The 24938-nt window shown below is 33.1% G+C and overlaps 1 protein-coding gene across 4 annotated transcripts in view; it reads left to right on the top strand.

The window, feature by feature from the left end:
• The window catches only part of LOC129789281 (eye-specific diacylglycerol kinase), a 98324-nt gene that overhangs the window by 72021 nt on the left and 1365 nt on the right, over positions 1-24938 (top strand). For all 4 annotated transcript variants that reach the window (XM_055825950.1, XM_055825951.1, XM_055825948.1 and 1 more), the window contains 14 exons: positions 501-1376; positions 1967-2064; positions 5657-5984; positions 6164-6361; positions 6546-6593; positions 9166-9229; positions 9311-9468; positions 9560-9723; positions 17472-18299; positions 19474-20100; positions 20490-21210; positions 21869-22188; positions 24343-24485; positions 24559-24899. In XM_055825950.1, the coding sequence (XP_055681925.1) occupies positions 501-1376; positions 1967-2064; positions 5657-5984; positions 6164-6361; positions 6546-6593; positions 9166-9229; positions 9311-9468; positions 9560-9723; positions 17472-18299; positions 19474-20100; positions 20490-21210; positions 21869-22188; positions 24343-24485; positions 24559-24899 (4914 nt within the window). The remainder of the gene's footprint in view (positions 1-500; positions 1377-1966; positions 2065-5656; positions 5985-6163; positions 6362-6545; positions 6594-9165; positions 9230-9310; positions 9469-9559; positions 9724-17471; positions 18300-19473; positions 20101-20489; positions 21211-21868; positions 22189-24342; positions 24486-24558; positions 24900-24938) is intronic.

The following is a 24938-nucleotide window of genomic DNA, read 5'->3' as shown; positions in this document are numbered from 1 at the left end:
AGGTCATTGTTTAATAAAAAATAAAACCACATCACATCATTATACATACATATTTTATCGTATGAATTTTTAAAATAAATTAGACAACTCTTTTACCCAATAGGGCATATACGTATACAACATAACAAACAAAATTAAAAATTTATATTAATAAAGAACATTTGGTTACAGAATCCTCATGTATGTATGTACCGCAATTTAAGCGTAGAAAGCATGACATGGTATTTTGGTGGAAACTCGCAAAATTCCTGTGATACTCTAGCATTAACTTTATCTTGAATCAAATATTTATTCCTTTAAAACCTTGCTTAATACTCTACAAATTTTTATCATAATATAGAAAGAATTATGTTGTTTGTAAAGAGTTTTGCTATATATGCAAAAAATTAAATTCTATTCGCGTGACGAAGATAAAATTAACACAGAAAGTAATAAGGGGAGATTCTTTTTTTTTGAAAATTAAAAGCAATATTTTATCCATTTTTTCATCACATTTTCAGACTGGAATTGTTTCGCAAAGTGCCGCAATTGCGTATATTGGCATGCGGTGGCGATGGTACTGTTGGTTGGGTGCTGTCAGTGCTGGACCAAATTGGTTTCACACCTCCACCCGCAGTGGGTGTACTACCACTCGGAACAGGAAATGATCTAGCACGTTCCCTGGGTTGGGGTGGTGGATACACGGATGAACCAATTGGGAAAATATTGGCCAATATTGGGGATTCCGATACTGTTCTGTTGGATCGATGGAGTCTCCGTGTTGAGCCCAATCCATCGGCTAAAAGTGATTCAGTAGATGGCAAAGATGAGTTGCCGCTCAATGTTGTGAATAACTACTTTTCCCTGGGTGTTGATGCTCATATTGCTTTGGAATTTCACGAGGCCCGGGAGGCCCATCCGGAAAAATTCAACTCTCGTCTTCGGAATAAGATGTTTTATGGGCAGGCGGGTGGCAAGGATTTGTTAAAACGAAAATGGAAGGGTTTAGCAGACTTTGTGACCCTCGAGTGTGACGGAAAGGATTTAACGCCGAAATTACGAGAACTCAAAGTGCATGCCATTGTATTCCTAAACATTCCCAGCTATGGTGGTGGAACGCATCCATGGAATAAATCCGGTGGCCAATATGAACCATCCACTGATGACGCACTTATTGAAGTGGTTGGTCTCACCACGTACCAATTGCCCCTACTGCAGGCCGGTGGTCACGGATCATGCATAACGCAGTGTAGGTCAGCAAAGATCGTCACATCGAAAACCATTCCAATGCAGGTAGATGGGGAAGCATGCAAGCTGAAACCATCCATCATTGAGATTAATCTACTCAATAAAGCTGTGATGTTGGCAAAGAGGAAGCCCGGCAGGATTAATGTTCAGTAAGTAGATTATGTGGATGATGTGAAAGCGTCTTGCCGCAAATTACTGCAATTAATATAATAAAAAATACCACTCATTTTCCCATCCACCGAAACTCAAATAACAACCAAAACACTTTTTTATGATAAATTTTCCCTTGACTAATTTGAACTCAAGAAGATTTTCATTACAACTTCCCCAAAGACACCAACAAAAAAAAATGCTGAACTTCAGTTTATATTCTTTCCATAAAAACTAACTTTAATTTTTGTGACACTTTTCAATTTTTTTCTAGATTTTTAATTGTCGAATAAGTTAAAATATTTAGGTAGGTACTATAAAATGTTTTCTCAGCAATGCTGAACAATATTTTGAACGCATCATTTAACACTTTAAATTCAACGGCAGATGATGAATCTTTTCATGGATTTTTCATGTTGAATGTGTGTTCCCGAGTCGACGAGCATGAATTTTACTATGTGATAGACTTTCCTACCACAAAAGTGTATGCATTTTGTAACAGGAAATACTCATTGAATATAAATTGGAACTGCGGCGGAACTGCGATTACATATCCAATATCGTGCCTTTTTTTTATTTATCCTTTCAGACATTCAACATTGGAACCCCTAAACATTAGTATTAATCGAATCACAATGTCCGATTACGAGCAACATCATTACGATAAGGATTTGCTTAAACAATCAGGTGAGCAAGAGGTGCTAAACACATATGTGTATTATATAGAGTGTGGTGGAGAAAACCAAAGTGAGAAATCCTCAAATGAATGTTTGCTGTGTGGGAGAATCTGGTAGGACGTTAAATTGTGGTGCAAACTCCAATGCCTTTTCCTAACATTGAAAATTCTTTTTCACACCATAAAAAATTGTCAAATGTTTGAATCCAAAAAGAAAAATTGCTAGGAAATACAAATATTATTTCTTGTGGTAATTCAATAAAATTCAGAAGGAAAAAAAGTTAAGTCTCAACCATGAGGGAGCAAAAAGGAAATTCGCTACTGACATGAAAAAAATGTACTGGTAAGCTGACCAAGCTTACGGGAGCTGTGTTTCTTTCAGTGTACCAATTTTGTGAGAGCAAACTAGAACGCGAATTTGTTTAAATACGCGCAAAGTCGGGAAAAGTTGAAAAGTCATACCCTAAGAAATCTTTAGAAGGCTATATCTCGGGAATGGCTCCATAGATTTTCGAGTTTGAGCTATCGTTGGAAAGGTCTTAACCTCAACTATAATATATAAAAATATGAAGTAAATCGATAATGGCATTTTCAAAATATTCGAGTTCGAAATTTTCGAAAATTTTGATTTTGACTTTAGCGCCTATCGCGGTCATTTCTCGAACTTGCAATGTTCTAGACATTTGTAGGGCTTCACGAAACCTTTCATTAGCGCTTGAGTTGATCGAAATCGGACTGGTAGAACCCGAGATATGACATGCCAACTTTGGAAGGCTATATCTCGAGAACGGCGACATAGATTTTCTTCATTTTTGGCATGGAGCTAGATAATATGATCAGCTATAACATATCAAAAAATGAAGCAAATCGATAATGGCGTTTTCGAGATATTCATCGAAAACTCATCGAAAATTTTGTTTTTGATTTTTGGCCCTCTTGCGGTCACTTTTGAAACTTCAGATGTTCTAGAGAGTTGTAGGGTTTGTTGAGATCTTTCATTTGACCCCGGGTTGATCAAAATCGGTCAAGCCGTTTTCGAGTTATGGTCGATTTTCGATGTAAAATTGGGGCGGCCATATTGACTAAACGGCTTGACCGATTTTCAAAAATGAGGTATCGTTGGAAAGCTCTTGATGACCCCTACAACATCAAAATTTCAGATTTTTAGCTATAATAGCGGCTGAGATAGAGCGAAAACAAAATTTTGAGGTTATTCAAAATGGCGGCCGGGGGGGTGGGGGGGTGGATTTGACCTCATAATCGGATGTCTTCCGGTCGATATTTAAACTTTGCCGTTTACCGCAAGTCTCTATCTATCACCGTTCTCTCGCAATTAGGCGATAGGTTCCGGCCGGACGGCCGGCCGGACGGCCGGAAAATTTTTTTTTTGGCGCATACGTTTTTTGGAATGTGGGGACTCTAATTCGTGCTCATCCCAAGTTTGAGCCCGATCTGACGACTTTCGATTTTGCTCGGTACACAAAAGCTGTGTCTGAAAGAAACACAGCTAAATTGGGATGATGACTTAGACTGAAAAAAATTTAATTATCGTGGAATTTTCTGCTTCCTATTAGTTGGTGTTCCACTTCGTGGCCAACACCAAGTATTTCTTTTTTTGTACTCTTCCTAAAACGTGAAGCAATTCAGAAATGGAACAAGTAAAATACATAGTGAAAAAAAAGATTATTCTATTTTAATATAGGACGTTCCATGAGACATTTCAAAAGGGGAAAAAATGTCAGAGAGGAAAATGTTTAATTTAGCATTGTTAAAATATACCAAAGCAGTTACAGAAATGGTTATTGCGATTTTGCGATTAGGTAGAAATTTAATTCTGCCTTCTTACCTATACCTTTAAATTTTAATGAAAAAATACTATTCATGCTTTTGGAAATATTTTGAAACCCTCAAATTTTTTCTTTTTATTTAATCTTTTCTCTTAATACAAAAATTCATACATAGCCTTCAAGAAGCTTCAAATGAAAGCTATAATTTATTTTAAATACGCCGTGATTTTTTGAGCTTCATGCGAATTTTGGGTTAATTAAATAGAAGATGCAGCAAACTGCAAATAAATGAAAATAAAATGTGACGAATAAATTCAATTAAATAAAAAGTGTAGGAGGTACATTATATTCCTGAAAATGGCAAGATGATTTTGAGCAATATGATGTTTGGAATGCAAAAGATAGCAGAATTCTATTAGGTCACGTAGACAGTGTGGTAGGAATATGTGGTGTATGTGCCTTTATTTTCATATTATGTAGGAAGATAGAATTGGGCACAACTTTAAGCATACGATTACGCTATACATACATGAATAATATCCTTGCTACATAGTTGCGTGAGTTTCATGTCCCACGAGATACTCTTTTCAAGTAATCTCCATTCGAATTTCCCACCCACGTGTCTATTGCGTATTCTGACGCAATTCTTTGGGACACAATTTATGGAAGGAGTCTTAGCACGAGAGGTGAGGTGCAAAAAAGATGAGGATGGTGTGTAAGTAAAAAGGGATATACGAAAAAACGGTTATGGCGTGAACAAACATACAAAACAAAAAAGGTAATAAAAATAAGAACTTGGCAAAGTTAAATCAATTCGGTCAGAGTTCAAAGTTAATTTTTTTTCTTTCCCTCTCTTTCCTCACAACTTTTTTCAGTCGTATGTGAAGGAAAGTTCACAAAATAAAACTTACCTCGTAACCTTTATCAAAGTGACATAAAATATTTTTTTTTCCTTTAACATTGTTCCAAGGCTTCCAAATTAATAAGACGGTGTGAAGAAAAAGTGATAAAAATGTGGAGGGAAAAGAATTTAGAATGAGGTATTAGAATTAGAATTAATATGGCTAAGTGAAGAGGGAAATTATTAGGATTTGAATCCCATTTCCATTTCATTTGCTTTATATATATATGTATATATATCCTAGAGCCATGTTCTAGAGAACATGATCTGGGATTAGAATTCTGATTAACAGTTGGTATATAATAAAAGTCTGTCGAAAGTGATTAGAAAGAAAATTATAGGAGAGACTGAGGCGGGACTAAATGAATTAATTTGAATAAAATAAATTCTCTTTGGTGTCTGGAAATGAAAATACATTTTTAAATTGATTTTTTTTGTATGGGAAATTAATTCTTATAACATTTTTTACAAATCAGGAATACGTAGTATTAGTTAGATAAAAGAAATAAGTTTAAAAGATTTTTTTGTAATATACGCAGTTTATATATTCATGGAAATTTTGGAGCTAAGTCAGCTTCTATTTAAAATAAAATTCACAATAATCACCGATAACTTTCATACATAGAAAATAATAGTAAAGAAAATATTTTTAAAAATTATTCATTTTATTTACTTTATTAATTAGGTATAAAAAGGGTTAGAAAATAAAAAAATATGTGAAACAAAAATTGTTAAATGTTAACCCGTTCCGAATATTTAAACTATATACAGAAACAGCAATGATTTTTTTTAACAGGGTAACCTATTACATTTTAATATCAAGTATTTAGGTCATTCGTATTGGACCACTTTATTTACTTTTTTTTATTTTCCTTAGCACTGAATCAAACATTTCGCTGATTTTCTTCTTTTCAGCCACATCAATTGGATACATAGAAGTGAATCCCATAGCTGATTTGGAGAATGTGAGAACTCTGGTGAATCGCCAATGTGAAACAGCTGTGGAAAGTGGTGTGAAATTGTCGTCAGAGTGGTGCTTTGTGGATTCATGTACCGCAGAACGATTTTTCCGTGTAGATCGAGCACAGGAGCATCTCCACTATATAACAGATATTGCAAATGATGCGCTCTACATACTCGATCAAGATTGCCCAACAATGCCACAGACGCCAGAGGATGAGACGGCTCTTGCATCGCCAAGTTCTCTCCATCAACCACCCAATACCAGTCCATCTGAATCAAGGTAGGTACATATGTACATATATATGTATGTACTGTACATACATACCACATGGTACATAATGTATTGAGAGAACTTTATTGGATTTTCACAATTATTTACAATGCCTTTTTTCTGACCAAATACATATAAGTTCATTTAGATTCAACTCTCGCCTTGTTTATCCCTTTTTGTAACAATAGTGAAAAGGATTCACGCGAGTGCACCCCACTCACGCCACAAAAGAAATTCTTCAATCGATCTCTGTCAGGGCCTGGACCAACGACAAATCTCGATAATCTCTCTCCAACGTTAAATCGCATGACCTATCAATCGGATTCAGACAATGAGGTGATTCGCAATGGAAAGACACTAGAAACAAAGACCATCAACTTCAGAAGGTATATGTCCTTTGGTTCAGACTTTGTACTCTGGGATAGAAAAATCGAAGACAAGTCTTTTTTCACAATCTTTGCACTATATTGCGTTTCTACTGAATCGGTATTGATTTATGTGGGTGTGCTATATATATTTTTTATTTCAATTGAATTTTCAAGAGAATACCAATTATTTCAATGCATGCAGCTTTCATGAGAGATTATTTAGTCTGAATGAAGATCCTTTTGGATTCAGGTATTTTTCTTTTGCTTTATTTTTTTTTTTCCTAATAAAATGCTGTGCACTCTTCCGTTATATTCCTTTATAGAGTTGCAAATATATTTTCTTAAAAGCATTTTCTTTATGATACTGTCATTTTTCCTACTCTCTTCTATTAGCTATACATCTTTTATTGTATGTATTGCATTTCCCTTTGTTTTTATATATTTGAGAGCAAATAGATTTAGGTACATTCATTATTTTATTCAAAAATATGCTAAAAGTTATTTCCATCTTATATTTATTCACAATTACAGCTCTACTTCCTATTTTAGCAAAAGATTCTTCAAAGATTTCCTCGATGTTTTTATTGATCTTGAGAAAATAAGTGAAAATTCTAGGCCTTATTAGTAAGTCTAATAAAATGAAAACGTTGCAAGGCATATAAAGGCCTATAAAGAGAATTTCAAGAATTTCCATTGCATTTTAAATTCATCGGTATTGAGCCTATAATAGTCAATTTATTTGCAGTGAAATCTGAATACATAGATAGTATTTATACTAATTTCTATCTAAAGATTGCAAATCAAAAAAATATGTACAACATAACTTCCTACCCATGAAATCTTTTTGAGAATTATTATATGTATACCTATATTTATTACATTTCTATGCTAGGTATCATTGTCATATTTTAGCTGTGTTTCTTTCAGACACAGCTTTTGTGTACCGAACAAAATCGAAAGTCGTCAGATCGGGCTCAAACTCGGGATGAGCACGAATTAGGGTCCCCCCAATCCAAAAAACGTATGCGCCAAAAAAATTTTTCCGGCCGGCCAGAACCTTTTGCTAAATTACAAGAGAACGGTAATAGATAGAGACTTGCGGTCAACGGCAAAGTTTAAATATCGACCGGAAGACATCCGATTATGAGGTCAAATCCCCACCCCTCCGTCCGCCATTTTGAATAACCTCAAAATTTTGTTTTCGCTATATCTCAGCCCCTGTAATAGCTAAAAATCTGAAATTTTGATATGTTGTAGGGGCCATCAAGACCTTTATAACGATGCCTCATTTTCGAAAATCGGTCAAGCCGTTTAGTCAATATGGCCGCCACAATTTTTCATCAAAAATCGACCATAACTCGAAAACGGCTTGACCGATTTTGATCAACCCAGGCCCAAATGAAAGATCTCAACAAACCCTACAATTCTCTAGAACATACGAAGTTTCAAAAGTGACCGCTAGGGGGCCAAAAATCAAAAACAAAATTTTCGATTAGTTTTCGATAAATATCTCGAAAACGACGACAATTTTTTTTTTCATTTTTTGATATGTTGTAGCTGACCATATTATCTAGCTCCATGCCAAAAATGAAGAAAATCTATGGATCCGTTCTCGAGATATAGCCTTCCAAAGTTGGCATGTCATATCTCGGGTTCTACAAGTCCGATCTTGATCAACTCAAGCGCAAATGAAAGGTTTCGTGAAACCCTACAAATGTCTAGAACATTGCAACTTCGAGAAATGACCGCAAGAGGCGCTAAAGTCAAAAACAAAGTTTTCGAAAATTTCGAACTCGAATTTTTCGAAAATGGCGACATAAATTTTTTTCATTTTAGCTGTGTTTCTTTCAGACACAGCTTTTGCGTACCGAGCAAAATCGAAAGTCGTCAGATCGTTTCGATATGTTATAGCTGACTTCAAGACCTTTCAAACAAAAAAAAATTATGAAAATCTATGGATCCGTTCTCGAGATATGGCCTTTTAAAGATTTGTTAGCGTATGACTTTTCTACTTTCCCCAACTTTGCGCGTATTTAAACTAATTCGCGTTCTAGTTTGCTCTCACAAAATTCATACACTGACAGAAACACAGCTCCCGTATGCTTGGTCAGCTTACCAGTACATTTTTTTCATATTTCGATATGTTATAGCTGACTTCAAGATCTTTTGAACAAAAAAAAATTATGAAAATCTATGGATCCGTTCTCGAGATATGGCCTTTCAAACATTTCATAGGGGATGACTTTTCAACTTTTCCGGACTTTGCGCGTATTTAAATTGATTCGCGTTCTTGTTTGCTCTCACATAATTGGTACACTGAAAGAAACACAGCTCTCGTAAGCTTGGTCAGCTTACCAGTACATCTTACTGTATGTACTGAACATATGCTGTATGTACATATGGTACCACAAAAGAGAATATTCCTTTATCCATTGGAATGTTATAATCTTCAAATGGAAAACTTTTTTATGTTAGTTGTTGCACATTTTAGATAATATTTTGCATATTGCGGAAAATAGAAAGCCACAGTAAAAGCATAAACTTTACGAATGCAATTACAAAAAAAACTTCTCTAATCTACCATAGACAGAATTAATATTATTTTTAATTTAAAAGTTTTGTAATGTGAATTGCATTGTTATGGCATATAGTACAGAGGGGTTGGAAATTTTTATATGGCTTCCGAAGAAACTATTATGTTAAAAAAAAACTTTAGAAAATTCTAATTTATTTGTATTGCAGAAATGCAAATCTATAAAAATAGAATCTGAGAGATATATTTTCTCTATATAATATGTAATTTGTTTTTTTTTTTCTTTTAGCAATTTACTGGAAAAGACAACGGATGTTGTCATTAAAGCAGCCAAATCCGGTGATTTATTGCTGGTAATTATATAACGACGCTTGTTTGTTATATTTTCTGTATATAAAAAAACACCACAAAATCCTTTTATTTAATCTGTTCAGCTGAAAGAGCTTCATACCCAAGGATATTCGCTGTTGTCCATTGATTCAACAGGACAAACAGCTCTACACTATGGTGCTCAGTATGGACACAAAGATATTGTGAGATTTCTCATATCCTATGCTCCCAACTCCATCATAAATATGCTAGACAATGAAAGGTCTGTTTGTGTTGTGTATGAAAGGGACGGAGAGAGGGTTGAAAAGCAAAGAAAACGTCTTACATAAATTTTTCGTAATTGTTTTTCTTAGAGGACAAACGGCCTTGCACATGGCTGCAGCCAACAAACGACGAAGTATCTGCTACATGCTGGTAGCAGCAGGTGCAAATCTCGACATTCAGGATAATGAGGGGAGAACACCAAAGATGTTGGCCATCCTTGCTGATGACCACAATTTAGCAACGTACCTTGAAAGTAAGTACCTTTTATCATGTTTTGTGTGTTGATACAGCAATGATTATATGGAAATCTCTCTCCCTTATATATCTTCTACATACTTGGCAATTGGATTTTAGATCAAGAAAAATTTCAGTTTATGAGCTGTGGAAGCAGTTCTTGAGAAATCCACACAAATAATCTCCAAATCAGCCCTTTTTTTATTTATTGACATAACAAGATGATTCGAGGAAGTATTCTGCATATTTATAGATTTGACGTCATTTTATTCTAATTTAAAATTGTCCATGTATAAAATTTATTTATGAAAAAAAAAACAGAAATATCCCACTTATATCAGTAACGTCCTTTTTTTTAAGTAGCTACCTCCTTTGGCTTCAATTTTTTTTTTCATGTAATCTACTAATTGCTCTATTAATTTATTTTTTGTTGTTCAAAATACAAAAAATAAAAGCAAAAAAAAAACACTATGTAAATTAATTACCCACATATCATGTTGAATAGGACGATGATAAAAAAGATATACATTCCATACTGTTCTAAGCGTGATATTAATATTTAGAGCAAAATAAATAATATAAAAAAATGTATATAAAATAATTGGATTAATGAAACTTATTAGGCAAATTGATCCTAATTTGCGAAATTTTAAAAAACTCTTGTGTTTCAGAGTATGTAGCGATAAAAAAATTCCCATAGAATTTCAATAATATAATACATATGTACATGTAATGCTCAAAATCAATTTAATATTAGTGCTGAAGTACCCTCCGTAGTTTATCACTCTGTAAATTTTATGAAATTCCGTTATTAGTTTAAAACTCGAAAGTAATATTTTATTCACTTTTACCCATTCTTCGCTATCAAAATTAAAATGAAAATTATAGGCGTGGGAGTTGAAAACAAAAGAAATGATATTTTTCTACGTCATTATGTCAACAAAGAAAATTTTAAAAAAAATTAAAAATTTCCAAAATGAGACAAAAAAGAAAGCAAGAAAACGTGTTATAAAGAGAAGTAAAAATGTGTACCCTAAGAAAACTACATAATAGTAGATTTATGAAAAACGTCAATTACTTAAAGAAATGAAATTATTAGAATATTTTAAGTTATATATTCTTCTTTAGTAAGGAAATAATATATATAATGCAAAAATTATAAAAAGGTATATACATATATATACTTAAATATACCTACATATATTTTATGTATGTTTATTCTGAAGAAAAAAATGCATATCTCTTAAGCGGAACAATGTGCCCAATCTGCATACGAGATTTTGCTTCTTCTGTTTGAAAAAAAGTAGTGATATATAAATAAAAGGAAAAAAAATAATAGTAAAATGCTAAAGTAAAGATAACGTATAAAGCATAATAATGTACATTTTAGACAGCATACTCATTTTTATTAATTTATTCAGTTATTAAACAGAGATGCATAAGCTATGAGTAATATCTTTATTTAGGAAGTCAGAGAAAAATCATCAAAATGATGAAGAGCTCTTGTGCCCCTGAGCTCTACATCATAATATAAAAAAAATCCTATAATTGCAAAACAACACCTTTCTAGTGTATGATTATGGATTAAATATTATTAAAATATTAAGTATTAATATCAAGTGCTCGCAATAACGACCAACAGTAGACAAGTGAATTATACTGCACGTTTAGAGTGTAATGTAATAAATAAAAAAAGAAATACAGATACATAGAAAACGTTTTTTAATAAAAAAGTTTCGATTAGTTCTCTCTTTAATAACCGATAGTAAAAATGAGACAAATATTTTATACCATGATATTTTCTCACGCTATAAAAATCCAATTTATTTTTTTTTTCATTATGCAATGTAATAAAGATTTAAAAAAAAATGCAAATACACATATATACATACATGAGTGGTTGAAACGAAACCTAAAAGAAAACATGTGCGGTGTGGAAGAAGTTTTCAAAATATTCTCTGTATTTTTTATATAGGTCAATTCGACTTAATAATAGTGATACAAAAAGTTAAATGAAGTTGCTATCTATAGTGTTGTACATTTAGCTAATGACAATCCCTTTGGTAAGAGAGTTTGTACATTATACACATATATAAATATATTGATTACATTTAGTTAAATACAAAAAATGACATAGGTAATTAGTTGTTAAAAAAAGGAATCTTGAAAAATTAAATTAAATAGACTTGGATATACTTCAGGTAAATTATCTTTTATGTGAGACAACACAAAAAAAATTTAAAAAAAAAATATTCCTCATTGAAATTTTGAGAAAATTTTCCAACAATTTAGAGCATTTTTAACATAAAAACCTATCCTTAAAGACAATCACACTCAATAAAATCGGGTAAACTCTTAAAGTCTGGAAGAAAAGACGCGATATATGAAGGTACCGTGATTACAAAATTCGCATTCATTTGAAGAGAAAATAATTTTTAGGTTAAAATTGAATTAGTGAACTAAAATTGGCGAAATTTTAGTAACATGCAAATTAAATTATTGAAGTTTAATGTCCAATAGACAAACATATGCGGATTTAAAGATTAGTTGGTGTTCCACTTCGTGGCCAACACCAAGTATTGTAATCGTCGGAAAAACCGACCACCTCAGATTAAGCTCAAACTTGGTATGAGCACGTTTTAGACAACCCACATTCCAAAAATGGTGGTGGAAAATTTTTGATCCGGCCGGCCTGCCGGCCTGCCGGCCGGCCTGGACTCCACATTTTGCCTTATAGCTCGACAACGGTAACAGATAGAGACTTCCGGTTTGAAGTTTTCTATAGAAATGTGGGTGTAAAATTTCATTTTTTCACATTTTCAAAATCCAAGATGGCCGCCGTCCGCCATTTTGAAATACTGTCAACCACTTCCCTTATAGCTAAAGGTCTGAAATTTTAGTATGTTGTTGGGCTCAGTGAGACGTTTTCATCAACAATTCATACTTGAAAATCGGTCAAGCGGTTTAGCAAATATGGCGGCCTAAAGCAAAAAGTGTTTTTTCGATATAACTCGAGAACGGCTTGATCGATTTTGATCATCTTGGTATCAAATGAAAGGTTTCAAGAATCCCTACAACTGTCTAGAACATTTCAAGTTCCAAAAACATCCGCAAGAGGCGCTAAAATCAAAAACAAAAATTGCCTAACTTTAAGGGGCAATATCTCCGAATCCCCATTATCGATTTCTTTTAAATTTTGATATGTTGTAGCAGGACTAATAATCTTGTACCAGTCCAAAAATGAAGAAATTCTATGTTGCCGTTTAGAAGATATAGGCATTTGAAAAATTCTTGAATTTGAAAAGTTCTAAGAGCCATATCTCCTGAACGGCTTGTCCGATTTTGCTCATCTTAGTATCAAATTAAAGGTTTTGCAAAACTCTACGACTTTCTAGAACATCAGAAACCTCTAGAACCATTCCTTCGAGACAAAAAATGCCAAAAACTGTTTTGGTGAAACAAAAATCCGCCATTTTGTGTTCTAGAGGTCACCTTGAAATGTATCGAAATATATGTGAGATTATAGTTTATTTCAAGACCTTTCCAAAACTAGTCAAGGAATTTCTGTAGGTCTTATAGAACCATAGATATAACCATTTTTTGCATAAAATTACTGAAGTTCACAAAAAAAATCACCTTTGCCTACTAATACTGCTCACAAATCGCATTACAACGCATAAACAAACTTCTGCACGTTGTGGGACACCAACTCTTATAACTGGACGCGTTATGATTGACTTTTGTTTTAATAACCTTCTTTATTTCTATAAAGCATTTTTGGTTAAAGATCAATTGAACATGAACTCAGATTGGTCCATTCTAATTTACTTATTACATTAAAAAAAACGTTTAGTCAATAAAAATTGTATGAAAAGTTCTAAAACTCTTCTTGTAACTCAACCTATTCCAGATTTGTGAATAAGAAATTCATTAGGCATTCTAATTCTGCAAATGTTAAGCGAACTAAATAATACATAGTAGAATTCGCAAATCCTTGTAATAGAATTTATTGCGTTTAATTTTTTGTGTAGAAAATTTTAAATCAAAATTACCGACGTTTTCAGTGATATACATTATAGAAAACAAAATAATCTTGCCAAGAATCTTTCAATTTTTAAAAATTTTATAAAATTATAAAAGATTAGAAAACGAATTTGAATTCGTGAAAATGTCACATGTCATCTTAAGGAAAAATTAAATCTTTAAATACCCATATTCCAAATTCTTTTATAAACAACCTAACAAAATAAACACTAAAGTTTATAAAGAGGTAAAGCAATTTTTCCTATCATAAAAGAAACTAAAATTTCGTTCACTTTTGGGACCCTAGTACTTTTCTTAATTCATTTCGAACTATATCTAAAGTCTTATTGTCTAAATTGTTCTTCTTTGCAAAATTTCTCAAAATTTTTTCGTATTCTTCCTGACAGCCTCTGTAAAAATTAAAAATAAAAGAAATTACCTACTTGTAATATTTAAAAATCAACTAAATTATTTTAAAAAAAATGCATTTTTGAGATACATAATATTATAAAAAAAAATAAAAGATTTTAAAGATTATAATTAGAATTTAAAAAAATATATACATATATACATATCGACGTGCCCGAAGATTATGAACCATATTCCTATCTTTTAACACAGGAATATGGTTCATCGGGAGCGTCGATATTTAAAAAAAGAATATGGCGCAAGGATTTACTGGGTCCAAGAATATTACTATATATTATAAGGAAAAGAATCTCAAAAAATAATATCGTGATGCAATGAGCAGAAAGAGAACATGATTAAAAAAAAAACAGGAAAATATTTCTATTGAAAATTCTCTACAGAAAGGAATCTTGTGATTTTCTTTTTATATCATATTGCTCCCTTTTTCTTTTGATATAAATGGTTATTTAGTCCTATGAAACTTATAAAAATAAAAAGAAATGAATTTATATTTAACCAATTTTACGTAGTTCTCACAAAAATATTTGTATTGGTCAAAAAACAAAATATCGAATGATGTTAACGGTAAAATGAAATGAATAAGGAATAACAGATAACGAAAAAGACAACGTATTAAAAAAAATATTACTACAACATAAAATGTGATGTTGAGAAATATAAAAAAGTAAATACTGCTAATGGTAAACTTAATAATTCTATGTATTTTGTGCCTAAAATCATCATTAATCCCATGTTTTTTTTTTTTAATTGTTGAACATATTTGCCCGAATTTGTTTTTAAGCTACTTCTATGCTACCACTACTAAATTGAGACAGAGAGTATTGTAAATTCATTCTGTACATAGCGAATGATAAACCAATATGATAATTTTGTATTTGAAACTAAATCTTATGATGATATTAATCTTTTTATTTAAAAAAAAATATATTGACGATATATTGAAAGATATGAAGTAAAGAAGTAATAATAGTATTGTAAAAAAAATCTCCATATTTAGGGACTCCCTTCTTTTCTGCCATTTACAAAATTTTAATAAAAAATCCTCAATGATGTTATAGCAAAATTTTTGCTCACTTTTCATCGCCAAAATCTTTAGAAAAAAATTGAAATACAGCAAAATGCAATTTAGGATTGCATGAATGCAAAGAATTACAGGATGAGCTTCAAATAGTGAATCCAATTGTGGAAAAATCTATTTTCTCATTCATAAAGCACTTTTAATCATATAAATTCCAAGAATTCCAGAAACAAAGAATGAAATAATGGGCTCTATTCAGCAACCAAGAAATGCTTGAAATTTTGAAAATTTGTACTGAAATTTTCAAGAAATCCTTGAAATTCGCTTGAAATCTTGAAATTTCAGTACAAAATTCAAAGATTTCAAGGGTTTCTTGGTCGCTGAATTAGGCCCAATATTTTGCTTGAGAAAAAGAGCTAAAATCATTTCGCTATTGCATTTACTAATTGCAACACCTGTATTTCACCTAAAAAATTAATATAATATTTATTTTGAATTGGAAAAAGTTTTCTTAAAACATCGAAAAAAGCAATTGGTATAGCATTAGAATTATCACGAAATCACGTTGTATGAAATCCACATATTTCGCTTGATCTCCAAAAAATATTAATTTATTTGATTTGCTATACAATAGTAAAATGCAATATTTATCAATATGTAAAAAAAAACTCTAGTCCCCGCCACATAAAAGGTATTTAAATTGAAAGTAAAAAGTTAAAATAAATATGTAATATGACGAAAAAAACAAAATAAAATCACACATCTATGACTACACATATTTAATATTGAAGAAAAATAAATTACCTACATTTAGATTAAATTATTATAAAGCAAAAACATGTATTTGAATTTTGATCAAGAATGAAACTTTACTGCAAGCACTTGGAATTTACTCAAATAACAAGATAGATGAAGAAAATGAGAAAAAAGTAATAATTGATACATTTCACGAAAAAAATAACTCTTTAAATAGTCTGGGAACGAACAGATTATGAATGAGAAGTTATGAAGTCTATTAAAAGTTTAATTGAAACCTGTGTGATTTTGTCATTAGAAAGATGGCAGTATTAGTATATAGCAGTTGAACACAATGAATGAAAAAGACCATTCTCTCATTTTCTCTTATAGCAAATAAAAGCTGTATAGATTTTTCTCAGTTTGCACCATTATGAAACTCATTATAATTCATCATAAGGAAGCAAGAAAAATGGTATATATTATGAAAATAAATTAAATTCTGATTATAAGTATAGCTGTTCCTTACTATGACTCAACTTCCCTTAACCACTTGTTGCTCGTTCTTGGCTGCAGTCTGCATTTCACGCACGGTAGAGAGATGTTAAATGCGACGCGACAATGTATAAAATGCAAATAGACACAATTTTTATTGCTCTATGCTTGTGTGTCTTAAAACTTCACAAATATTTAAATTGCACAATTCAATGAAAACTTCGACTTATAATTCGATGTGAAAAGAATTTTTAATTATAGTTTGTACATTTTTTGCAGATTTTATGCAGAATTTTTTTTACTTAATCAGTTAAAAACAATAAACGGAAGATATTCGTTTAATCTCCATTTCACGTGGTTTGAAATTTGCTTACCTACTACATTCGAAATTTACAAAATATAATTCGCTTTTAGGTCAAAAGTTTAAGCTTTCTTCATATCGTCTTAGTTTTTGTGAATAAAATAGTTAAAAAAATATTTTTCAAAAAATATAGCAGACTTTCTTTTGAAAACCTGAAAAAATATATTAAAAAAAAAAACATAAAACTACGTAAACATTTCTTCCGCATCTTTGTAAAATTTTTCTTTATTTACTTTGTAAGTTTTGTTCCTTTTAATTTTCGCAAGGTGTGCGAATGTAGCCGAAAAATTTATAAAAATACCCCGCCGAGATGTCTTCAACTCATTCCTTCCCGTCAGACTTAACAGAAAATCGCCGTGCGTTCGGTGGAAAATCTATTTTTACCATTCTGATTTTCTTCAGTTCCTCTCGAAACTTCGCGGGTGACTGGGAAACGATAAACGCGACGCGATCTTACGTAAAAAAACTCCCAGTTTTTTTCTCCCTCCATTAAGAATAAGGTTCACTATAGGGGCAGTACAAAATTTACGGAATTGGGAAAATCGTGATGATTATCCATTAGATTTCTAGAAGAGATTGGTGCAATAAGTGTGGCATAATTTTGAGAGAATCTCTTGAATTTGAGTGCAAGAGGCCTTAATGTTGGTGTCACCATTTCGACGAGATCGGTGGCTATTTATATTTTTCAATGTGCTGATCCTGTTAGTGGTGTGCTTGATGCTGGTGCAGCCCAGTGATGGGTTCAAGTTGACCGCATCTCCATCAGCTGGGGTGTCGCGTGCCGATAAGACGGGCACAGCAAACACCTGGCGGAAGAATCCGCGGGTTCGAGATGTTCTGCAAAAAGTTCACCTATCGACTAAATTGAATAGAGACGATGATGACGACAATGATGCCCGCGAAGATATCGGGAATGAAGATGACAACGACGATGATGAAAAACTTGAGTACAGATTCGAAAAAGTACACCACAGCAATGTAAAGACGAAGATTCAGCAGGATATGCCTCCCAAACGAATGAAAAAGAAAGTTTCCAAAGTGGAAAGTACACAAAAGGACAACTATGACGACGAGGATGACGAAGACGATGATAAATCATTGGAAGCAGCTTGGTGGAATTTTTATGGAGTTTTCTCGGACAAGAAAAGCAAATTTCTCAGTGCAATGGAATCAGTAAGAGAGGCTGAGAATCAGGAAATTCTCAAGGAGGCACCCAAAAGTGAACCACTCAATGGAAATTTGTGGAAATCATACCTCAACCGGAAGCCATTTAATTTAATTTTCAACTTTGACGATGACAACGATGACGATGACGAAGATAACAAAAAGGTGAAAAAGGAGAAAGAAAAACAACAAGATGTCAAGGTTACAGAAAAATCCAAAGGACCTCTATCAGCGGATGATTTTGAAGATTTACTCCTCTTTTTACCATCATTTGTTCCCAATTACACCAATGTGGAAAATATTGACTGTAGAAGGCAGGGTCAAATTTTCCAGCGACAACTTCGAGGGCAGAAACTCTGGGCTTTTCAAAGTAAGTAATTTCTTCTCTTTCTTTTCGATCTTAATCGACATCTTAACGACCTTCATTTCTTTTACTTTTAGGGAAAAAATACATGAAGTCGCTTTAATTTTTTTTTAATATTGAACAATGATGAACAAAATATTATTTTAATACATTTCTGGTGAAATTCCAGAGTTCTAATATTTGGCACATGTTCATTTTATATTTTTAAGAAACTGCGTCCCGAAAGTCTGAACCCCATCCATTTGGACAAAATATAAAGGGCCCTTTAGTATAGCTATAAAAAAGAGGCAGCAAATATTTGCCTAAAAATGAAAATAGAAAGCCCTAATAGGTATACATATAAGACCCTTAAGCAAGTATTAATTGAATTACCGAAAACTTTCATTGGAAATGGAATAATTCGAGAGCTAAAAAAATGCAGGTAGAACGAGATTCATTTGAAGAGGATAAAATTTTAACCTGTTTAAATAAAAAATGTCAATTATTAATTTCCATGAAATTGCAATGTATAGCTATCTACCACACACTTGATGCTCGAGAAATTGCAATTTTCCACACATTATAATAACAAATAGAGTCAATTGATTTCTTTTTTTTTTAAATCAATTCATGCCAGAAACTGCAAATTGAAATAAATAATGAATTCACATTTTGAAACAATAACACAGATACTACCTATATTTTATGAAAATAGACAGACATTTTATATGCGAATATACTTACATAATATATAATTCTATTTACCCTATATATAATACCTACATATAAAATTTAGCATGTTATTGCTTTTCGAGGGCTGCATTGTAAAACCGGCTAAGTCGGCGTGAGCTCCGAACCGACTTAGCCGGTTTTATAATGCAGCCCTCGTTTTGCCATTGTGATATTGATTTCCAGTCAAGTGCTACAAAGGATTTGTCGCACAAAGTATGATATGAGTGATTGAGTGATGAATCAATTTTTATGGAGCAGCTTAAATCTATATAAATAAATATTTTGTAAGATATATGCATATAAAATGGTCTCTAAAATTGCCATCATTCCTAAATTCTTCTTTTATTGCAATTTTATGGTGCATAAAAAGGATGATGTTAAAAACAAAATAAATATATGAAAATTTGTCATAAATATTGGGTATATGTACATGTGTGAAAAAAGAATTTTATCTCATTCTCTCATGCAGTGCTCGATGCAACGGGAAAAATCAGTTCAGGTCTTCTACAGGGAAATATCAATCAGCTTGGTAATTATGATCTGTGTACGGATATTGCAACACGCGTAAAAGTCACTGAAAAGGATTCTGTGCGAATTCAGGGAAAATATTGCTTGGCATCCATTGAATTGCAGGCTGAAGATGAAAATTTGAAGTTACCACTACACCTTATTCAAGGAAAATCCCTCCTGAGAAGCTCTCTTGCGGATCCTAATCACTTCCTACCACGCTTTACGATATTTAATTGGGGTATATGCGTACCAGCTGCATGCAGTGCTGCGGATATTGAGGATTTCCTCGATGATACACTTGAAGACTATAACGCAACGGGAGTAACAGTGTTCGTTGATCTTAAAGATGAAGATTGCTATGTGAAGAAAAAACAGGACTGGAATAATCTTCTAAAGACTGAATGGCAACTCACTGCTACCATTGCTGGGGTATGCTTTGTCCTTGTGATTGCAACTCTTGCCACAATGAATGATTGGTGGATTCAATGGAAGAGAGCAGCTATTGTGATTGAGATTGTCGATGGAAATGATGAGGATGGGAAACGAGGTGAAAGTGTAGCAATACCACCAGAGGAGGGCAATACAGGTAAGTTTTACCTTGATAACAACAAAGATAGGGGCTAACTGAATCTATTTGAATTAAAAAATAAATCCCTTACTTTCTCCCAAAATATTAACTACGCCATTTAAATGATATAAATCAAAATATAATACATATTTTATATTTTTCCCTATAAAAACTACATTATAGATGTTTTTAACATAATGACAATAAACTCCTTTTTAATAAAACAAAAAAAATTCTATTGACTTAGTCTTCCCTATGTTGGATTGCATTTACCAAATAAAATAAATAAATAACATACCTAAGGCAAATAAAGCATCAAACTTAATGCAAAATATGTATCTGTGTCAAATTTGCCATGCACAAATCAAAAAATATTATAGTTCCGCATTTTTCAAATAAATTTTCAGAACCACTGGAAATGGTGAATCAGGTACTAATGGCATTTTCAATGAGGCAAACACTCAGGGATTTGGTGCATTTGCGTGACGGAGAAATTGGGTGCATTCATGGCCTCAAGACGATTGCCTCACTTTCCATCTTTCTCACCCTAAAGACACTACAAGTTGTACGACTGCCTTGGTCCAATAGGATTGCCCTCACAGAAACACTCGATAACCCAGCAACGTTGCCACTGAGATCACCTCTTCTCTCTATGGATCTTTTCCTTGTTCTCAGTGGTATCCTCGTTGCATACAGCATGTGCACGGATTTCGAAACTTACGGACGAATTCGGTGGATTAGACGAATTTTGGGGAGAGTTTTACGTCTTCTACCCCTATTGGCTCTATCTACGCTCTTTACTGCCTGGATATGGCCACATTTAGGATCAGGTCCACTCTGGGGGGATATTATTGAGGAGAATTCGGATATTTGCCAAGAAAGCTCTTGGAAGAATTTTCTATTCATCAACAATTGGGGCGACATTGAGAAATCATGTTCACCGCATACAACACAACTAGCCATTGAGTTCCAACTGTTTCTCTTATCACCACTCGTCATTTGGCTCATGTACAGATCTCCAGTAATGGGTTTGGGACTCTTTGGGCTTCTACATGCTTTCTCAGCAGCCACGAGATTTTCTGACACACAGCAAAATCGTCTTTCACCCTGGATCTTTCATGGAATGAAGTAAGTTGATTTTTATTATATATTAAAATTTAGTTATTAATCTAAACTATCTTTGACTAACTTTTCTCTTTATATAGGTAAACTGTATTTTCAATAAAAAAAATATATAACATTTTTACACATAAATTAAAGAATAAGGAAAATACATAGTGTGGCGCCCTGAATAGGGGGGCGCCACAGGGCTTTGGTCAACTCCCCCAGTAACCTCCACCCTCGTCCTCGAATTAACCCTAAGAGCACTTTGAGCTTGCAGCCATACCCGCACAAGGCTGAGCTCCGACTAACTCTACTCTCATCAGCACTCCTTTCTACTCTCTCATCTAATTGCTTACTCAGTGCTCTCCTATATTCTCTTGAGGATTCTCGTACTCTCTCTCACCTATTTGAGGGTTTGTAACCTGGGGGCAGAAGCCGTTGCCGAGGGAAGGGCAGCCGTTACAGTTACCGCCAATCTAAGGGTACTCACTCTATGAGCTAGGTTAATATTCGCTGGATAGTGAGTCGGGCGCTACAATAGCTAAAGCCACGAGCTTTATGTTATGACCAAAAATAATACCTACCACAATCTGAGGCAAAATCTAGACTAAACGAAATTTTCTTGTGTTTTTTTCTGCCATTTCCTTTATAATCAAAATATATAATTTTGGACCCCTTGCAGGTTATCACAAATTCATAGAACCATCAATCTCTCCTTTGGATCTCTTCTACATCGTATAACTCCCTACATGGGAGGCCTTGGGCTGGGTATGATGCTTCATCAAACTGGAAGGAATGTTCGCCTCTCAGATGGAATAAAGTACGGCGGGTGGGCTTCATGCCTCATTTCATTCACATGGTGCTTTGCATCTCAGTGGGACATAACACGACGCGACTATGTTTATGATCCCACTGAAATGGCCAAGTCTACTGCATGGACACCACTCATTTGGACCATTGCCATTAGTTGGATTGTTTTTGCGTGCAATTCCGGGAATGGAGGTAAGATTATATGGTAATTTCTTGCATAAAGAAACGTAAAAGTATATGTGCTTGAATTTTTTTTAGTTTAAACATATGTGTATACACGTTACATATGCCACAAGATAAGCCCCTATAATTATACTATTGTGACCGAAATGCATCTTCATTATAAGCACCAATGATCACGACGATCATTTGCTTTTCATGCATCAATAAACAACTAATTGAGATTTTACACAAGAAACGTGTTACACAAAATGATTTCCAAACACTAAGTTGTTAAGTCATAATTAGTTTTAATGAGAAAACTCTCTGAAAAAGTTAATTTTGCGCTCTCTCAGATACTTCGCTTAGTTGTCTTGTCGCTTAAAGCTCTAAATAAGTTCATTATAAATGTACTTAAGTATATGATATTATATCGAATTTTATAACAAAGCTGCATACATTCTGCGATCATTCGGCACGTCATAAACATACAAAGAAATTTGCACAATGTAAATTAGAATACTTCTCTTTGCCATATCTATTACATTTTATTTATGTAGCAGGTGAAACAAATAGAAGAGACATCCGAATCAAGACAGGATTTAATTCAATTTGTAACGAGAAAATTGAGATTGTATCACAGTTAAGCACCCCATATAATACAATCAATATACAATTTGTTATATGTATAGAGCGTTTCTCCGTAGGTATATATGTATTGTGTATATATATGTATATATACGGCAAAATTTGATATGTCTCCTTCTAAAGCGAGAGAGCTTTTGTGAGATGGATTCAACAATTCATGTTCACGAAAATGATTGCTGAAATGCATTTCTGTAGAGTTGAACGATAAATTCCCATAGCTCTGGGGTGGAAAATGAATTAAATTAGAACAGAAGTTCAACTTGAGGAGGTGAACGTAAAAGAAAGGAAAGATTATGAATGCAAATTTCAGGGTGAAATTTAATTTTCACAACATTATTAGTTACATTTATACATAGTGTGAGATACATGTATTAATTTTTTGCTACACCAATACAACGTATATAAATCTATCAACCTGCTACCACCATATCACCTACACTGACGGATACACTGTGGCGATAAAGTGTTCATAAGGGGTATAAACACACACATAGCTATATGAAATGAGACAATTGCTTCATCCTTTTCACCTCAGAGAATTATGTATATGAATAAATAGATTCAGAATGAAGGAATTTTGCAAAAGGAAAATTGTTAATTTGAAGAAGCTTGTAAATGAAAAGATAATTTGCAAACCCAGTGAGGTTACTAGTCCGAATTAACTTCATAATTTTGGATGTTGAAACCTCAAATGAATAAAAATATGAGAAGAACTGGAATATGTAGTTCAAGAGCTTTTTATGATAGATTCCTTACAAAAAGCTAAAGCTACGAGATATGACCAAATTTTATTTTTTTCAGCTTTCATTTTAATTAGGTGGATGTATTCACCTAATTAACGAGAAAGTACATTAAAATAGAGTTTCCTGATATTAATATGTAATATTAAACATCTCTTAATCCTTAGTCTTGATATTTTATACACGAGCCTTCACTCTTTTTATGAAACGTAATACTCCGTGAGTAAATATTACTAAATTTTAATACAATACGACAACTGACAAATTAGTTTAATTATTCGGCTTGTAGTTTAGTCAACTAAATTATTTAGTAAGAAGATAATTACATAATAGCGAACAAAAATTCTCCAATACAATCACCCTTTTACGCGAATGTGAATTTTAGAGAGTTATTTCATGGGTTCTTGTGCCGTTTCAGGCACAAAAAAACCAGTATAGCTTCTTTTAAAATTATTTGCAAAAACATAATTTTAATCACCTTGACAAAAATTATGTATGATTTTTTATGCTTCTTTTCATTTGATTTCTATATATACAATTGAAGACATTGAAGAAATCTTTGATTTAACTCTTTAAAAAAATGCAGCATTTTATGTTTTCCATATAAAAGAAAAAAATGACATTGTGAATGATGGTGTAAATACACTGTACATTTTATATCCATTCGTATGCAAATTGAATGCAAGTGTGACGTACTGAAAATTTGCAGTTTAGTATGTGGCTCTGTAAACTTGCCGTGTATGGGTTTATGAATATTAATCACAGAGTGAAAAACCTACTTTATTATTCTTTCTACCAGGCATTCTCAGTGATATCCTCTCTTCGAAGCCCATGATATTCATGAGTCGCATCTCCTATGCCATGTATTTTGTCGAGTTCATCGTGCTCAATACTACGGCAGCCACGGTGCAACATCCAGACGCATTTGGCCTATCAGATTTTGTAAGAGATTTTTTGCGATAGAAAAAATGCCATTGAAATGGCATTCATGAAACTTTTCATCTCCTACTTCCAGCTTGATTGGGTGGAAATTGGAGCAATTATCGCCTGTGCGACAGCACTCTCATTAATCTTCGACTTGCCTATGTACAGTGTGAAAGCTCTACTGCTCAATGCCGCAGAAGCGGAAGACGCACAGCCAGCCACAGACTCTCCAGCGGAAGCGGAACAATCGGATAGGGCAACTGGGGAGCCAGAGGAAGAAATTGAGGATATTTTCGGGGAGCAGGATGAAGTGAAGGAGAAATTACCAAAGAGGAAAATTCAATTTTATGCCGAGGAGAATGAAGACGACGAGCCGGAAGGACATGTGGGTGGAGGAGAGGCCACGGATGACATTTGGGGAATAGATGAAAGGTATTTCAACTATTTTCTCTATTTAACATATCCGCAAAA

Source organism: Lutzomyia longipalpis, chromosome 2 (assembly GCF_024334085.1).
Source record: "Lutzomyia longipalpis isolate SR_M1_2022 chromosome 2, ASM2433408v1".
In the NCBI taxonomy this organism is placed as follows: domain Eukaryota; kingdom Metazoa; phylum Arthropoda; class Insecta; order Diptera; family Psychodidae; genus Lutzomyia; species Lutzomyia longipalpis.
Note: the sequence above shows the minus strand (reverse complement) of the source record. Positions and strands in the feature narration are given on the sequence as shown.